This window comes from Sturnus vulgaris, chromosome 14 (assembly GCF_052056855.1).
Source record: "Sturnus vulgaris isolate bStuVul1 chromosome 14, bStuVul1.hap1, whole genome shotgun sequence".
NCBI lineage: Eukaryota > Metazoa > Chordata > Aves > Passeriformes > Sturnidae > Sturnus > Sturnus vulgaris.
In genome coordinates, this window is record NC_142256.1 from 17,070,252 (window position 1) to 17,089,099 (window position 18,848).

The 18,848-nt window shown below is 41.9% G+C and overlaps 1 protein-coding gene across 2 annotated transcripts in view; it reads left to right on the forward strand.

Moving 5' to 3' along the window:
* Positions 1 to 7,718: 7,718 nt before the first annotated feature.
* Positions 7,719 to 18,848, forward strand: part of TMEM164 (transmembrane protein 164) — a 36,023-nt gene continuing 24,893 nt past the window's right edge. Inside the window, exons 1-2 of one of the 2 annotated variants that reach the window (XM_014881565.2) lie at positions 7,719 to 7,961; positions 8,176 to 8,745. In XM_014881565.2, coding sequence (XP_014737051.1) covers positions 8,380 to 8,745 — 366 coding nt within the window. In that variant the 5' untranslated portion in view covers positions 7,719 to 7,961; positions 8,176 to 8,379. The remainder of the gene's footprint in view (positions 7,962 to 8,175; positions 8,746 to 18,848) is intronic. The other variant, XM_014881568.2, reaches the window with a different exon arrangement.

Sequence of the window (18,848 nt, forward strand, 5' to 3'; positions counted from 1 at the left end):
TTATATGGTCTGATTTAAGATTTTTAGTCCCAAATATTTCCATGGTGCTTGCTGCTGCACCTTTTCAGGAACTATTTGCAGCCCAAATGTTTTCAGTGCCTTTAACAAGCTTGGCTGAATTTCTGTAAGTTCTTCTTTTGTCTGGGTTGCTACCAAAATATCATCCATACAATGGTAGCAATATGCCCCTGGAAATTGCTCTCTCACTGATGAGACTGTTTGAGCCACGTACTCCTGACAGATCACTGGACTATTTCGCATGCCCTGCGGAAGCACTCGCCATTGATAATGTTGCCCTGGTGCAGCATTGTTAATAGAAGGCACTGTAAAAGCAAACTTTGGGGCATCATCTGGGTGTAATGGAATAGTAAAGAAACAGTCTTTCAAGTCCACAATCAGGATATCCCAAGAGACAGGTATCATTGTAGGGGATGGCATACCTGGCTGTAAGGCACCCATGCTTTCCATAATAGCATTAATTTTTCTTAAGTCATGGAGTAACCTCCACTTTCCAGATTTCTTTTTTATAACGAATATTGGGCTATTCCATGGACTTGTGGATCGTTCTATGTGCCCTTGAACCAATTGTTCTTGAACTAGGATTTTGAGGGCCTCTAATTTCTCTTCTGTTAGGGGCCACTGTGGAACCCACACTGGCTGAGTAGTGAGCCATTTCAAAGCAAATGTGGGACGGTGTTCGCCCTCTATCACAACAGCCCCTGTTAAAAATCCGTCCCCACCCAGACCCCCCATGCTGACAACACATCCCTCCCCCACACACCTATATAATCTGCTAGCACGTATGGCCTCACTGTGGCTGTCTGCCTTTTATCACTTTTAATCAGCACAGGATTATCACTAAGATAACTTTGTGTAGTCCCTCCAATACCAGCAATAGCGGTTCCTGAGAGTGTAGTGGGCCAAGAGAGAGGCCATTTGTAAGCAGCAATGATAGTAACATCAGATTCAGTGTCAACCAAACCCTTAATCTCTATCTGTGAGGGCTTGGCTTTAGGCATAGTAACAGTACATTTTATGACAGGTCTGTCTTTACCTATGATTTGAGTCCAAAATACCTCTGGTTGTCCTGTTGATCCGAAGCCTTGGTCTCCCTGCTCCTTTGCATCTGCATTGGGGACACAAGACTTAAAAAGAACAAGTTCTTTTCTGTGCAATCCTAGTTTTTTCAGGAATAGTTACAGGTGGAGAGGGAGTGGATACCATGGCATATATCTGCCCTGTGAAGTCAGCATCTATCACACCAGGATGCACAAAGATACCTTGTAATGTAGCACTGGATCTTCCCAAAAGAAGGGCACTTAGTCCTTTCCCTATGGGCCCCTGAGCCTCAAGGGGGACTCTGTGCACTTCTAGTGAGTTTATAGTTACTGTGGCTGAGGTGTAAACATCCAGGCTGGCTGATCCCCTTGTTCTGGCTGTGAGCTGGTCACAAAGGCTTGAGCAAGAGGTTGAGGAAACATTTCTGTCTGGGCGCGTTCCCTCATTGCGCTGGGTCCCAAGTTTCCCTCTTCCTTAATAAGCTGATCATTAATATGATATTTGGATCTGCATACCTTAGTTTCATGTCCAAGTTTTCCACATCACTTACAGAGTAACTTGCCGTTGCCCTGTCCCTGAGCCTTCTTCTGTGAGGCTGGTTTCGTGGGGCAGCTCATTTTCACATGGCCTGGTTGTCCACAATTGAACCAATTCACATTAATCTTTACTGCAGCTGCAAAAGAGTTAGCTAACATATCCATATTGTGTGATGCAGTCCCAACCCTGGCACATGCATTAATCATTTCTTCCAAGGATGGACTTTCTTTGGGCAATGCACTTACAATTTTTCTACAATCCTCATTGGCATTATCCCGCGCCAGTTGTAACAATACCTGATTCCTTGCATCTTCATTAGCTATTTGTTTTTCCATGGCATCTTGTAATTGTTCTATGAAGTGCATGTACAACTCACTAGGATTTTGTTTTATATTTGTATATCTCTGGGTTGGTACAGACATGTTTGTAACTTTATTTAGTGCTCTCATCCCCAGTTCTTTTACCTGATTTTATATTGCAGAGTTTAAGTGTGCTTGAGTTTGAGGATCTTCCATGGGGCGCACTCCCATGAGTTGAGGGACCCCTGCTCCAAAGCACGGGTCTTGCTGTGATAGCCTCGAGTTTTTCAACTCCTGTTCTTCTGCATATGTTCTCCAGGCCGATTCAAACATCATATACTGCACTGGAGCACAGATTAATTTCACAATCTGCTTTATATCATAGGGTGTTAGTTCATTAGCAGTCACAAATCTAAGCTTATTTGTCACTGCAGGGGATCCCAACCCATGCTTAGCAGCTAACTGGCGTAATTCTGCAAGAATTTGCCAATTAAAGGGTACATATTTATCTGGAGTAGTTCCATTTCCCCTTATTACTGGGAATGCCATTATCGTATCTCCCCCACCCTGCCAGTCCTCTTCTATTGGTGAAGACACTGCACTGATGAAGGCACTGCAATCAGTTCAGCCACTTCTAAATCACCAGATTCTAGATCCTTTTGCTTTACCTTCATCCAGAAGAGAGCCGGGTCCCAGGAAGAGACGGCTTCTGATTTAAACATTAGTGGGGCTGGAGCTGCTGTTTGAAGGCTGGCTGCCGAGGTGCAGCTTGTGTTCTTTTCCTGGGTGTTTCGGCCGTTCCTCTGTGAGGAGACCTCTTGGAGCTGTTCCGTGCTTGGCTTCTGATGTGAAGAAGCGGTGGGTATTCTGGTTGCAGCAGGATTGGGGCTTAAGCTTGGTTCTGGAGTCGTTTTCAGAGCTTTGGTGTTAATATCTTTCGGTCCCGATGCACTTCTGGGTTTTTCCTTGTGTTGCACCTTGTATGATGTCATCACGGCGTGCGTCTGCTTGGGGGTCGGTGGGGGTTTCCATGGCGACTCGGGGCGGCGCCACGCCCTCTTGCCGGGGCGGAGACACGCCCTGCAAAGGCTGGGCTGGGGCTGGGGCTGGGGCTGAAACCTCTCCCCCCGGAGGCAGGGCTACTTGGGGCCAATGCATGCCTGCTCAGGGCTAGCCTTGGGTCGGGACCCCACCTTCCTGAGGCTGGACTGAGACTGTGGGAACCTCCCACCAAGGCGTGGTTGGAGCTGGAGGCACATCCCACCAGGGCTGGGCTTGGGGCAAAGGCGCACCCCTCCGGGCTGGGCTTGTGGTGGAAGTACGCTCCATGAGGGAGGCTGTGTTTCCCTTCTCCCTCCCCTGGCCATGAGGTTGCTGCCATTTTGGTATTGTTCTCGGATCCCTCCCTTGGCCACGCAGCCGCCGCCATCTTGGGGGTTTTCTTCGGGTTTCCCCATAGTGGTTTGGGGTGGATTAGGGGTTTCTGAGCTGGCTACTGAGGATTCGTCAGTCAGTAAAGTCTCTCTGCATGGAGTAAGTACATTTTCTTCCATGCTGTGACTAGATAAATCAGCTTTTATCTCTTTTATCAACTTTAAGACAGTTCTCCAAGTTTTTAAAGCTTTGATTGCATTTTTACCATTTTTTAAAGCAGCATTTAATATTTTTTCTCCAATTTTAGTCCAATAGACTGTATCTAATGCAGTTTCTACAGTCGGCTCTATCTCTTTTCTTTTGTCCATAGTATTAAAGAGAGATTCTTGTTTATATTCAATTTCCCACTCCTCCAAAAACTCTATCCATACCTCCATTACTGGGTATGTGTTTGTAGAAAAGACGCTTTCTATGATTTTCTTGTAGCTTTTCGGCTGAAGGTTTTTGTCTCCAGGACATTTCTGGCTCTGGTCAGTTCCTGTCACCTCTCTTGTTGGGCGTCTTTCTCATCTCTTGGACGAATTCCTGACTCTGGCCAGCGCTCCCCCTGCCTCTAGGGCAGAACCCATCTCAAGGACAGCCCTGGCTCTCGGCCAGTACTTCTCCTGCCTCTTGGGCAGCTCTTTGGCTCTCGGACAGAATTCACCGTCTCAAGGACGGCCTGTCTCCCCCGCTCGTGGCGGTATGGCTATGTCAGATCACATCGGGACTCACCAATTGTGAGGTGCAACGGCGTAGAATCTGAGACAGAAGATGCTACACTCTGTAATCCACGTGACAAAAAGCCTTTATTCAGTTCTGACCTTGCTTTATATACCCCTTTCAATGTTCCCGGGTAAACGTCTGTGACTGGCTCCCAGGTCAGGCTGCTCAGCCCGCTGACCAATAGCTCTCTGCAGCCAGGGCTGGAACTCATAGGATTAAATCCTTGTCTGTCTCCAATTTTGTCCTATCTCTGTTCTTTGGGGGCCTGCCTTTTAAGCCAGGCTGCTTATCCAGTCAGTGGTCAGATTAACTGCCCAGCACAAGCCAGCTTGTACTGTGACAAGTGGAGTATCACAGCAAGACAAGAAATCAGCAGGTTACCTCATCCATTGCCACAACCTGAAGTAGGATCATATAGATCAGCAGAGTGCTCCAGGTTACACCTAACTCTGGAATTACAATTGTAACATTAATCAGCTTCCTCATACAGTCAACCAGAGCCCCAGAAAAATTAATTCTGGCATAAGACAGTGAGGCGGAAAATGAATAGCAAGGGAAAAGGAAAGGCAGAGATGATTTATACCAGTATAATGTGCTGAACTATGATGCTACTTGATCTTACTGAATATCTTCTTTATTATTTATTTTAAAGTTATTCTTTATTTTAAATGTTTCCTGAATGGTCAAAAAATGTTTTGAAATGTAATTCTGTGTCCTCCCCCCAGCTTTGCCTCACTTGCAAAATTAATAAGAATTTTCTCTGTTCCATTATTTAAATTGTTAATATCAATAACACAGAGCCCCAGACCGAAGACAGAGTCTGGAAAACCAGCAATATATCCTTTCCTTTGGTCAGTGAACTATTTCTCACTGTGAAGTACTCCTTGCTATGCAGGAAGTTTTGTACAGACCTCATAATACATTTATCCAGACTGCATTTCTTTAACTTTTTAAAGAAAATGTCAAGTAAGTGTCATAAACATAATCAAACTGACAACAGGCTTTGTCCTATCCATAAGGCCTGTTCCCTATTGGAAGAAAAACATCAAGTTATCTGTTGTGATTTATTTTTGACAGATCCATGTTGACTGCAATTGTTCTCTGGTTATCATCTAGGTGCTAATAATAGTTCTTGAGGCTTACTTGCCCAAGGACTTTTAAATGAATTTAAGTTAGTTACACTTAAATCGAGATGTATTTCTCTGGCTTCACTTCCCCTCTGATAACAGCAATGTACAGTTTCCTCTTCTGTTCTTCCAGCATCTCATTCACCTTCTTAATTCTTCAACTGTCTTTCAATCACTTTCATTAGACTCAAACTGAAAACATTTGGTCCATCTGAGTGCTCCTTATCTGTTCTTTACCTACTCTGAGCTATTTTGTTCTCAGCATCACCAGTCACAACTATCTGCTTTTGCAAGGTCTTTTTTTAAAGTCTAATACAACAGAGACACCAATCCCTTTAGCTGTCTTCATAATTTGTTAATAGATTTTCTTCTCTGTTGAGTAGGGGGTTAATAATTTCTCTATATCCTTCTTAGTACAAATATATGTAAAGAGCAATTTTTATATGGTAGCTCTTGACAGTTCAATCGTTTTGCAGGAATACCTTTTTTAGTATTTCTTTCTTATTCTTAGTGATTTGACCCATCTTCCTTTGTATTTTCTTCATGTGCTTAAGGTCAATAGAGACCTCATGATGTAGCCAATCTAAGCTTACTGCTATTTCTATTCCACTCACAATTGGGATAAATGGTCCTTTAAATTATTTTCTAAAGCATCATTCCTTTTCTTAACTCCTTTCTTTAAACTTCCTTCCTATGAGGTCATAACTATTGATTGCTTAAACCTTTAGCTTTCATGACTTCTGTCCTTATTTAGCTATTCTCTTTCCTTCCTCTTCAATGGACAACAAGCTGTCATTTTGCAAATGCTCTTTTTTTTGTGAGCAAAATGCTGCCCACTTTCATGTCTTCAGCCAGTTATTCTTCACCGGCAGTCTCTGATAAAACAACAGCAACCCCAAACCACCCAACCAAGCCCTCATATTCCTGAGGCTAGGCCATATACTAAATAAATCACTACATCTGAAACACCAGCACCTGACAATGTACTGCTGTTCTAATGGAAAGGCTTTTTCACTTCACCAAAGATAAGCTCAGGAAAGAAGTCAAAGAAACAGACCCCCGGCACTGCCAAAGGTGAGAGACTGAAATGCAGAGACAGGTATAAAACTGGCAGGAATTGCTTCTAGCAGTAATAGCTGTTCTCTTGTACGTGACTGAGGGAGTGGAAAGGGACAGATCTGTCCCAGGTGGTTCATGGCAGCAGATAATCCAGTTGGTAGACCCCTAAGAGAAAATACTCTGTGCTTTGTGAGCAGTAATCCTGTGTTTTAGAAATAGAGTATATTTTTGAATAATAATCCTGCACCTTAGAAATGGATGAAGAAGAAAACTGCCAAATATTGGTATTAGTGGTGAACTGCTTGTTTTGAGTATTCAGGTTGTGAAGCAGGGTGTTGCAGGTATGTGTGTGTGTGTGTCTGTTTAATCAGGGAGGCATTTACAGGAACATTGCGCTGCAGGTTTAGATCAACAATAGGCATCTTAATCAATCAGCAATGACTGAAAAAACAGCAGTTTGTAGAATTCTTATTAAGCTCAAATTGTGGAAAGGAGTTCTTGAAGATTTTGGAAAAGCCGGGTGGGACCCCTTCTTTCCCAAAAAGGGAGTAATTTCTTCCACAGCAGAATGACAGTGACATACAGCCTCCAGCTTTACAGACCAGGTAAAGCCTGCCCCTGTGTCTATATAGAAATCACTTTGACTCACCCAGTACTGATATCTGGACTTTTCAAACTTATTTGTGGAACTAAGCTTTTATTTTCAATTAATCAGGCTCAACAGTTTGGCCACTGATGGTGCAGTCTTAATGCTGTCCTATGAAGCAGGAAGCCCTGAAATGATCAGGATGGGGAGAGCAATGTGCTGCATGAAGGCAATGTGAAATAAAATCTGTAGGAGGCAGCTCTCAGGGGATGCCCATGGCTCTGATTGCCTTGAAAATACTCCCTTAACCTACTACTCTCTCCACAGACCTTTGCCTTTCAGACACAGAATTACATATTTGCAATACAACCTCTTCACAATGCCACAAACCAGGAACCAAACCGGACTCTGCTGCACAGGGCACACATGGCAGTAAATCGTCTAAGCACAAAGACAAATGGAATCTGCGCTCTGTACATGGCACTGGGCACACCTGGCTGCAGGCACCTGTGTGCGACTCTAGGCACACCTGGCTGGAGGGACCTGCCCATGTGCAGATCGGAGCTGAGCTGGAGCCCCGCTCGGGTTTGTCCCTTCTTCGGCCGGCCTACCTAGATCTGCTGCAATGGCACTTGAAAAACTCGTTTATCGAGTTAAGGTCGCTGCCGATCAGGTCGGCGAACAGGATCGCGCTGACGGGCGTGCAGAGTTGTGCCCGGTCCTTGCCGCCCTCCTGGCCGAAACGCAGGCAGCTACGATAAAGGGGAGGAGGAAAAGGAAGGGGCGCAGCTGCGCGAAATAAGCGGCAGCAGGCGAGGGGGAGCCGGAGACGGGGTGCGCGCACCCGCCGAGGGAGGCGGGCGCAGCCGTGAAGGAGGGAGGAGCGGGCGGCTGGGGGCAGCCAATTCGGGGAACTCGTCCATTTTTCGGCGTGCGTCAGGCATGTTGGTGGGGTGATGCTGCAGCGTCGGGCAAGGGCCGGGCCAGCTGCGGGCAGCGGCCTGCCCGCTCGGGCCCGGAGTCTCGGCCGTGTCGGCGCTGCCGCTGAGCGTAGTGGTGCTTCCTCCTTCCCGCCCCTCGCCGAGGTCGGGGCCGGCGCCATGGCCGGGGGCGCCGGGCCTGCCGCTCCCTGACACCTGCCCGCCCGCGGAGGAGGTACCGCGCCGTGGATGCGGGGGATGCGCGGGGTGGGGGGGAGGGACTGTGGAGGGACAGCGGGGCGGCGTGAGGGGGCTGGATACGGCGCTGGCCGCGGATAAGGGCAGCCCAGGACCGGGCGGCAGAGCCGGGCGGGGAGAGGAGGGGGCCCGGGGTTGGGGGATCTGGAGCTGGCAGGCTCCATAGAGCTGCGGCCTCTGCCTCCTCTCAGGCTGCTGCGTGCGGGACTCTTCCGGGCAGCGGAAGGGAAGAACTGCCCGTGCCCCGAGCGAAGCTGCCCGTTTCTCACGGAGCCTGGCAAGGAAGGGCTGCAGCGGGAGCGTCTTGGCGTTTCGTGCTTCGTCAGCCCAGCAGTATTTTGGCTTTGATTCCGTCTTGCTCCTACCTGTTCCTTGAGAAGAGGTACCGTCACGCCATGTCTCGCTACAGCTTCCACAACCTCTTGGACTGGATGTATGGCGGGGTGGACCCCAGCTTTGCCGGCAATGGAGGGCCGGAATGCGCCGCCTTTCTCTCCGGCCGGCAGCGCTTGCTGGAGAGTTTGGTCTTCCTCAGTGTGGGTACCGTGGAAATCCTCGTGTCCCTGTGGAAGCTCAGGCAGCAGCATGTCCGGGAGCTGGAGAATCTGCTGCAGCAGCCCCAGACTAAGCAGGAGAGCGTGGGCAAGAATGTGTTGCTGGTGCTGCTCTGCCTCATCTTTGGGCTGGAGGTGGGGTTCAAGTTTGCCACCAGGACTGTCATTTACCTCCTGAATCCCTGCCACTTGGTGACCATGATGCAGGTAAGGCTTGTGCAGGGGCACCTGGAAGTTTGCTTTTGTGATGTACTTGCAAAACAGTATTTTTTTTTCCTCATAGTCGGTTTGTGGACCAAAAGTGCCTATCAAAAGTACAAATGCCCAGAATGGTATAAATATTTTAAAACTAAGCTTTTTAGTCAGTTAAATGGAAATCTATAAAAAAAACAAGTCAGATGAAAAGGTGAAATTGTAGCTATAACTAATGTCCAGGTCTCTGGTTAAAAGTGTAAGTAATTACACTTTCAACCAGAAAGCCTCAAGGGAGGCTTTCTCATCACTTGCCTTCACCTGATCCTTGCTTCATGAATAGAAGGTGCTGTTTTCACTGACAGCGGTGCTAAAATTTGCACCAAGTCTAATGAAAAGAAGATTAATGCAAAACCAGCTATTCAATTTATGTGCAGCTTTTTCAAGCAAGTGCCTTCTAGGGGGTGTGATTCTATTTTGTGAAGATGTTGGAGAAACAAATTACTCATTGTGCAGATAATGTTGTTTTACCTTTCTAATTTTAGAGGCTGAATAATAAAGAAACAGGTGTTACCTGTTTCTTATGTGTGAGGTGAACAAACTGATCTGGCCTGACACGTGTGGATAAAGCATTTCCTTTAATGACTTGTGGAATGGTTGTTGATGTATAATAATGTGCAGTTTGTGTAGATTTCAAAATAATGGATACATAGACAAACAGTTACTGAGTTAGGCTATCTAAAGCTTATAAGCTGTGTTTCTTTATAGTCCTATGCATGTACTTAACTATCAGTTTCGCTGAGCTTGTTAAGGAGTGTGGGAGATGTCAAAAATATTATTATTTTGCTAATTTTATACCCTCAGCACTGAATAGCTTAAAAAATTTAAGGTCAAGAATTAATTGAAGAATGTCAAAAAGGCTTTGATAAAAGTTGCCATGACAGCAACGTCTGTTCTGACCAGGTGTCTAATTTCTGTCTATCATGCCAACCTGCATTCAAATATTTTTGTAAGTGGAAAGAACTAATTCAGATGTGTCATTGCAAGGACGAAGTGTTGATCAAGTGAATATATTTATCTGCCTCAACAGGTCTCATGGCTAATCAGCTTCCCAGAATTTGTTGCCATCCTGCCATCTTGCTGAATTACCTAGAAGCCATGGCACTCATTTCCTGTTCTGGGTTTTGTCTTCTTGCTTAGCTTTTGGAGGAAGAAGGGTGTTTCTTCACCCTTCACCAGTGTCATGCATGCAGCATCATTGAGAGAGAAATCCTTCAAGTCTTAAAAAATTATATATATTTTGTAACAAAGGTGAATGGAAACTGGTGCTGTTTCTCTGCCAGCTGTGGGATGGGGCTTGTTTGTGCAGCATGTGTTTAGTTAGTGTGTGGTGCAGCAAGGGGAGAAGCCTGTGAAGGAATTCATACTGAACTCCTTTACATAAAAAAATGGTCTTTGTGAAAATTATTTGAATACTTCTGTTAAAAAAGAAAACAAAAATAGGCCACAAACCACTCTCCTTTTAGGACTGGCAATATGATTGGACCACTGCCGCTGCAGACCTGACATAAAAAGGAAGCATTAAATCTCTAGGCTATTTAAAACCTATTTGCCTTTCCATAGCAGGAAACAAAAATCAGCATATGTTTAAGGAACCAGGTGTTATATTTTCGAGACATTAATCCTTTCTAGTATTTTAGGGAACATCATTGTGGTATTGAAATTTGCTATGTGAAGGAAATCTTTGAAGTTTCTGAGTGAGTGGTGTGAGAGGGAGGATTCCCTCAAGAGCAAAGAACAGCACTATTGATTTCTTTACAAGCTTTGTGAAGGAGATTTTGAGCAGCAGCCAGCGTGCTTGTTGAGAAGTATACATGCAAGTGTTGTGTCCTGTCCATGAGCATTGCTTTAGTGAGGTGAAAATTTCACTCTTTGCAATGTCAAACCAAATGATTTCAAATCAATTTTCTTTATCTGTTCTGTATTCTTTAAACTATATTTTTTTACTTGTTCTAGTTTGAAAGCAAAAGAGTGAGAGATTCTAAGTCAGAGCTACAATTTAATAGGAAAATTAAAATAAATGCAATAGTACAAAAACAGTGATGGAGTCAGAATACAACCTGACACCCTGTTAGTCAGGGTATTGGTAGCAGTCCAATTAAATGGTGGCTGCAGTCCTCCTGGAGTGATACATATGGATCTGTTGAAACAGATCCACTGTAGAAGTGTATGGTTTTCCTCTGAAGGTCGAGTGGTGGTGTTGAAGGATCTGGTCTTCCTCTGGGAATGCTGTGGAAAAAGACTGTGGTGTTCCAAACCTCAGATTATATCCAGGTAGGAATGCTTGGCTTCTCCCCCTGGGTGGAGTATTTCACAATGAGATGGTGTAATTTTATCAGTCATGCAATAAGACTCAGTGGCCCATTAACAGAAGATATCTGCCTGGAGGAAGGATGGGTCATGGAAGAGATAAAGAACACTGCCCCACCTTATTTTAACAGATGGTAATAGAATACATACTTTTGGTTACATCTCACATTGTAACCTCCGACATTACTTTTCAGTCATACTGTTTATGTAGCAGTTCTTCGTTTCAGATTTTGTGAAGGAGCAGTTTGAATTTATATCAAAAACTTGTTCTCCATTATTTGTTCCTATACCCCCAGTTTGTAATTTGATGTACAGAATTTGCAACCTTCTATTCACAATCAAGGTAATTGAATGCAAATGAATAAACACAGGTGTCTCTTGATGTCCTGAAGACACTCAGCTGGAGTTAACAGGCAGTTAAGATTAGGTGTAGATAGGAGCCAGAGCTGAACTTTGTATTGCAAAAGAGAAATTTGTAACCAAAAAAGTAAGGAAAAAATCATCTAAAGCAGAGGTTGTAGGAAACACTGGTAGGGTGAAGTGATCTCAAAAGGTCCTTTCCAACCCTAATGATTATGTGATTATTATAATGTTTTTCTTTTTAAAAAGGATCTTCAGTTTTGAACACTGAAGGTTATGACTGACTAGTCTGTAGAAATTAAAACTGCATGTGTATTTTATTGAAACCTTAAGGATGTGGCAGAAACATGACTCTAGTCTAATCATAAAATGACAGGTCAGTTGTTCTTGTAAACTGTTGTGGATTTTGAACGTGACTTTAATATCTCTAGGCCTTCTTCCAGAATGGTGGTTTAATACCAATCTTAAAATAATTTTTGTAATTCTATTTTATTATAGAAAGAGTTTTGCAAGGATAATTTCTCAATGATAAATTCTCAGCTGGTCAGTTGTAATTCTCTTCCAGTTCTTCATCAATTATTCCACTTCAGCCAGTTAAGGACTGATATTTGTTTGGAATTGAGAAAAGTGTGTTTGTAGGAAGCATCTGTTTTGCTGGGTTATTGCTGTGGTGATCTTTTTAGGCAAAGAAAAATAAAGGGGAAGCAATAGGTGGAAGGAACTATAGCTTTCACCCAGTGATTTTGGTCTGATGTTTGCATAAATAAAATGAGTGTTAAGTGCATCTGCAGCTCAGTAAATACTAAATTCTGTGTTCCTTATTTCCAGTTCTGGCATCTTTAGTGACCTGGATCTGTATAAGTCTTTTTACTGCTGCAGGTTAACTTGTGTTGCTTTTTCTTATAGCTAGAGAGGAAATTCATGCAGGTGTGTGGTGGAAAAGGGCAGACGAAGAAGAATTAAAGTGCTGACGGTACCTGTGTTTCTTGGTGGCAAACCTCATTTCTTACAAAGGAGTGCATTTTCCGTCCAGGAAGATGATAGCAGCATCAGCGACACAGATAGGAAATGACAGCTCAGGGGACAATCCATCAGTTCCTTTATCCCTGGGTCTGCAGTGCTCCAGAACCATTGGTCTGGCCTTCAGAACACCAGGACATGCTTGGATAAGCAGGTTAATCTGCCCCTCGTTCCCAGAACTGTCAGGTTTTTTCTTAATTACTTTTAATTAAGTTACTTAATTTGTTTTATTTGTCCTATTTTTAAAGCAATGTTTTTGTTGTGTTTAAAAAACATAATCAACTGAAGTTTAGAGGCTTTTACTGATACTGTAATTATTGTAATAATACATATAGGACTGAGGAAAAGCTTTTCTGTGATAGCTTTAACACTGTATATACTTTGTTTCACCATTGTGTTTACTTTAAGTATCCTAGCATATAGTAGAGAAATCGGGAAATATTCATATGAGTCAAGGCAGGGTTTCTTAGTCAGAAATAAGAGTAATTTTTTGTTTAATATAAAGAGGATAGTAAATGTGTCCTAAGGCTGTGATTCTTTTTTTTTTTTGTTTGAAGAGATTATGGGCCAGCCTTTTTAATTGAAACAAGATTTGGCTTTATTAGCAAGTGATGCTTTATCCTAAGCTTGAATCCCGATGACAGGTACCACAGGAACACATCATGGTGCTGGTGAATGTTCTAGTTCAGGAATTGGAGTCTAAAGCTCTTAGTTAAGCCTTTGTTTTGAAGTTGCTAGAATTTGGAAATACTGATGTGCTTCAGGCTATAATGCATTCTTAGATAATTCTCTCCTTTACTCTGAGTATTCTTAGGAGAAAAGAATATAAAAGTGAGGACTTGACAAGGGATATCTTGCTCTCTAAGCAGGAATAGGAACTGCATGATTGAAATCTGGATGAAAAAGCTTAGCTTTCTCTGACCCCCAATATTTACACTGAGTGTTATCATCTAAAGGCCACTATGATGACCTTTATGATTAGGTAACCATATATTGGTTTGTTTTGATGAGATCATCACAGATTTAAAGCAAATATCATTCAAAGTGTGGCATATGTAGTTTAAGCAATGTATTAGGGAAGTAAAGGCCTCTTTCTTTTTTTCTTCTTCTGTTTAGATTAATTTTTTCAGAATAGAGCTATTAATAATTGTTTTAGTGTACTATCCAGTGTTATGATATATTGCTGTTGGCTGTAATATATTTTTAGGATGGATTTTTTTTTTATCCTATTTGGCAGTTACATCATTTCATGTAGGTTGTTTGCTAGTAACTTAAGCTGATGTTTCAGAAGTCCTGAGTCCATTAGGGTTTCAATGGAGTAGTGAAGGAAAACAGCAGTGGTAACCACACTGGACACCTTATAGATTCCAGGGACTGGAATGTCTTTCATCTCAAGATTTCCAGTCTAAGAAGCCTTTGTTTGCTGTCTCCTTGCCCTGCTGTCAATGTTGGCAGTCCCAGTCACAGATGATGAGTTTTACTGAAGGTGTTTTATACCAGCCACATCCCTTGCAGCCATTTGAACTGTGTCAGTGTTCACCAGGAACAAGTCCTGTGCCATGAATTGGAACCTGCAGAGTGTGATGGATTCATGTTTCTGGTGGCACTTCCTCAGGGCTTTAGATTGATGTGGTGAGGGTTTATGTATATTCAGATGGCCAAGTAATTAGCGTGCAAATTTAACGGTTTGTATTGTAATACTTTGTTGGTTAGTGAAATGCCAACTTAAATTATCAGGAATAAAATGTTGTATGCCTTAGCTTTTTATGATTGTGTTACTATTTCATTGGTAAAAGTTGGCATTAGTTAGGCTATTAGTCTTGTATTTTTAAAGACTAAAAATTTCTGTTGTAAGATCCTACAAAATGAGGAATTTTGAACTGTGACAAGAAAAAAGGTGTTGGTGAATCAAGGCAGAGTAGAGCAGGGCTTTTCTATGATGATTTTGGTTTTGCAGGAAACCAATACAAAATATCCTGCTCGGGGGGAAAACTAACAAAAGTGAATATGCATGTGAGAATCTTCTTGTGAACTTCACTGACAGAGGGAAATGCAAATTAATCTAAATTCAGGGAAAATTAAATTTTCTTAAGAAATTTGAATTAGGATTTTTTTTTTTTTTTAAATTCAGCCTCTTTGTTCTTTTACCTCAGATATGTTTTTAATTGTCAGGTTTTGTTTAAGCACTGATTTTTAGAACGGGAATGAAGTAACCCACTACTAGTGAAGGACTGGTGCAGACAGTAGTTAGAGAAAAAGGAAAAGTAACTTCACTGACCTCTGAAATACTGATTCCTAAGGTGTGATAGCTAATGCTAACGCACTCATAGAAAAATCTGAGTCATGTATTAATAATTAATCCTGAACTATGAGAAGTCTAGAAATCTTTGACCTAAGACTCTAAAAGAAAAGAAAGTGAATATGAGCTTGCTGATTAAACAAACTAAGCCTGTGGAAGGGGAGGCTAACCTAGAATGTCCCAATGAACATGTATCATTTACAATACATTAGACTGTAGAGGATGGAAGCTGTTCAGCTTGCTATACTTCTTCCATCCCTGGGTAGAACTGGGAAGCTGGGGGTGGGAACCAGGGACAGGCAGTTCTTTGTGTTCCAGAGTCTGGTTTATGTAACACAGAAACTACTTTTACTGTAGTATTCCTTAATACTCTGCCAGCAGTGTTGCTTTGAATCATGAGTATCCTTAGTACTAGATTAACACAGGACACATTAATACCTGAACCTGTCTGACAACTGCAGTGAGGCAGCAGTGATTTTTCTGCTAAAATATTAAATGCATTCAACTTGCTCCTATTTAGCAATTAGAATGCAACATCTTTTGGTATCTATTTTTTTTTCCAGATTTAGCAGTCTGAACTTGTGATTTTTATTTTTTTTATTTAAATTCCCTTTTAGAAGGCAAGTGATGGCTTTTAAATAATAGCTGTTCTATGCTGATAGCTTGTACAGAAAGAAATGCTGACTCAAAGCTGCATGATGGAGCTGTTAATTTATTGCTTTCTGATAAATGATAGAATGATTGTTTTGAACTTACTTAAAAATTAATTTTAGAGTTGATTGACAAAATCTTTTGCATCTTTTAAGTTGTCCATCTGCTTGGATCTTCCTTGCCTTATTGTGAGGGAAAACAGATGATTTTCACAAGTACAGTGAAGTACACTTAAACTTACCATCCTGAGGTAAGTGTACTTCACTACATCTTGGCCTTTTAAACATACCTTTTTAATCTCTTCTGCTCTGGAAAGTACTTTGATAGACCTAACAGGGTGAAAAATTTTATTTCAATACAGATTTATTAAAGCCTATGTCTATCTCTTGTTTCTTTTGGTTTTAAATTCATTCCAGTTTTGGATGAATCCAGTTTCCATTAACTTTTCACATTGCTCTTAACATTGCCAGTAGAAATTAAAATATAACCTCTTCAAGTTTTCATTTTGAAATAGTACAATAAACCAATCAATTTATGATCTGGTTAAGTAATCATGACTGAATTGTTTGAAAAAGAAGGATGTGTTTCCAGTCTGCTGCAAGGAGATACTAATCAAACAGGCTGCTCAGGGACAGACAAGCTGCTATTCTGAAAGGTAAATGAAAGATGTGCTACAGATCCAGGGGTTTCAGGGGCAGTGTGCTCAGCTGTCTTCTGCCAGCAGCTACTCAGACATCCCTAAGTGCGACTGTGATGTTACATCTGGAGTGGTTGGAACTGTGTGACTTGCTCTGTTCTTCTCTGCTACCTTTTGAATTGTCTTTTATCTCTTTAGGTTTTTGATGAAAAAAAGATGATGTTTATGTATGTTTCTGTCTCAGCAGGGCTAGGACTGGTAGACGAAAAGCCTTTCATAGCAAGTTTTGACTGCACTGTCTGCCTCAGTGTACTGACTGAAAATTAGTGTCAAAATTAACACAGTTTCAAGGGAAGCTCTTATATTTGTAGAGATTTGGAATGGTCTGGAATAAAAGAAAAGCAGAGATGCAGCTGACTCATAGGACCAAACAAACAAATCAGTGAGCTCTTCCTATTTAATGCCTGGAGTGAGACAATAGCATTCAATTAACAGATATTTGAAGAGGTATTTTTCTTCAGAGACAGTATTGCTGTTAAACTCTTTTTGAGCAAAAGATTCTGTATATCTTTGGAGAACAGCTCTTGAGATTTTTACTAGTTTTTATTTTTGAAATCTTGATTATTATAACTAACAGAATGCTTACAGGTCAAAGAAACTAGGAAATATTAGGCAAATGAAAATTTGCAGCTGACAAAACTTATGGAGATGGTCTCAAAGCTTTTGGAACCTGTAACAGAAAGTAAATCTATATACACATCTACTTGTCAGCCTCTGAGAATTTTCCTAGACATAAATCTAGCATGTTCCACAGTTTCTCATCAGCTGTTTTTAGGTAAGTCATGGCTCATAATCCATGGGAAAAATGCTTGCAGGCATTCTCGTATTGTAGATTTTAGCTACTGTAGGTAGTAGCTGACTACAGATGTATTGTCAAGGGACTGTTGGATTAAAAAATTGCAATGACAGAACAAGAAAAGTGTTTTCCTTTAGTACTGGTTTCAATCTAGCAGTACAGTGAAATGTAAAATAGGAAACCAGCAATGTTCGATGGCTTGTGCACTTTTTTCCACCTCTTTAAACTGGTGCACTTACCCATTGCTGAAGTCCAGATATTCAAACTGTAAAATAGGTTTCTTGAAAAAACTATTTCTATATTAATCTAAAAAAAAAAAGTCAAACCCACTAATATCTCCAAATTAATGTGATAATTGCAGCACATATAATAGTGAAAGTGCCAGAAATTATTTACAGCCCAGTCCTGTGTTAGTTCAGACCAGCCATGAGTTCAGTGTCCCTATGCTCCTATCTCAAGAAAGGAATAGTTGATTAGTGTTGTATTGGACACTGGCATTCCCAGACTCTCCAGCGTTGCTGATCCATCATGAGTGGTGGTGTGACCTTTGTCTCTGGGCTTATGCAAAGCAGTGCTGGCCATGCAGTTCTTCATGCCAGTAACATTTTCTAAGTAATTGTACTTATGGTCTTGCAGATCAGTTGTCAAGTATAGTGACAGAATTTCTGATTTTTCATTTTCATCTGGGTCTTCAAGGTTGAAGTGAACTTCTGTGGATTAACCAGTGTTATAAGATTCTCTGCAATTTACTGCCTGAGAACAGTTGTAGAATCTTCTGATCCTGTGCTTCTGAAAGGCTCAGCCATCCTGACTCTCACTATTGTCCCCATCTAGGACTTATCTCTGCATTTCCTCAGTGCCACACACGATTTTGTACTTTGTCTTTCTCTCATACCCATTAGCCTGTAGTCTTTTACAGATATTAATCCCTGTGTGGAAGATGTTCCATAACTTTTTTTTTTTAGTCTTTGAGCGGTGGAAGGGAAAGGCAGTGATCAGAACTATGCTCATAATCCAGTCCATGAGACAATGTTAAATTTTCCCATCCAAAATAGCTAATTTTGTCTATTTTGGGCTAATTCTTTTGTCCTTCTTTCATTTGTAAGGTAAAAATGCAATAGGTGACAGAATTGACAGAAGAAGGGAGGACATTGAAGTTGTTTCGTAGTGTTTCTTCTAAATTGAAAGTTGAGTTACTCTGCCTTGGGTAAGGAGAATCCCCTTCATTGTGCTTTACCATACACACCGCCTGTGTCTGCTGGAGCTCTGCAGCCCCAGATGGGCTGGGGAGACTCTGAGCCCCAGTGCCTCAAAACTCAAGAGTTCTGCGGGAGCACAGAGGCTGGGAGCTCTGCACAGCCCTGCTGCTGATTGAACTCGGGATTCTTCGGTTTATGGAACAGAGCTGTTCCCTCCAGCAAGGCAAAGGATTGGATTTCCCCTATGACAGTGAAAAGTAGTAGGATTATGAGATCAGTGTGGAAACACTTGCGTTGGGGCTTATTGAGCTTGTTTGCTGTGAACTGTGTAGTTTGCTGATACTCTGAACTGAGTAATGACACTTTGTATACAGATCTTTGAAAATCAGATACAGGTGTTTCCTTTAAAATTTCCCTTTAAGAGGTTGACATTTATTGATCAAGGCAAGTATCTGCATATGTAGAGATAAAGTGTTGATATTAAGCTGCTGTAGCTGAATCATTTGAAGATGTCTTCCATGATCCTAAACTTTTAGCATAAAAATTCTGGTTACGATTTCTCTGCTGTCATGAAAAATGGAAGTCAAGCTTATTTTCTGAAAGATCCCTTTAACAGAGGCATTTTCATGCTTAAAGATGTTAAGCATTTGGTTTTCCCCTCATCAGGTTTTGAAACTGTTTCTTTCAGTAGAGTTGAAATAAAAATAATCAGCTGTGAATCGTGTT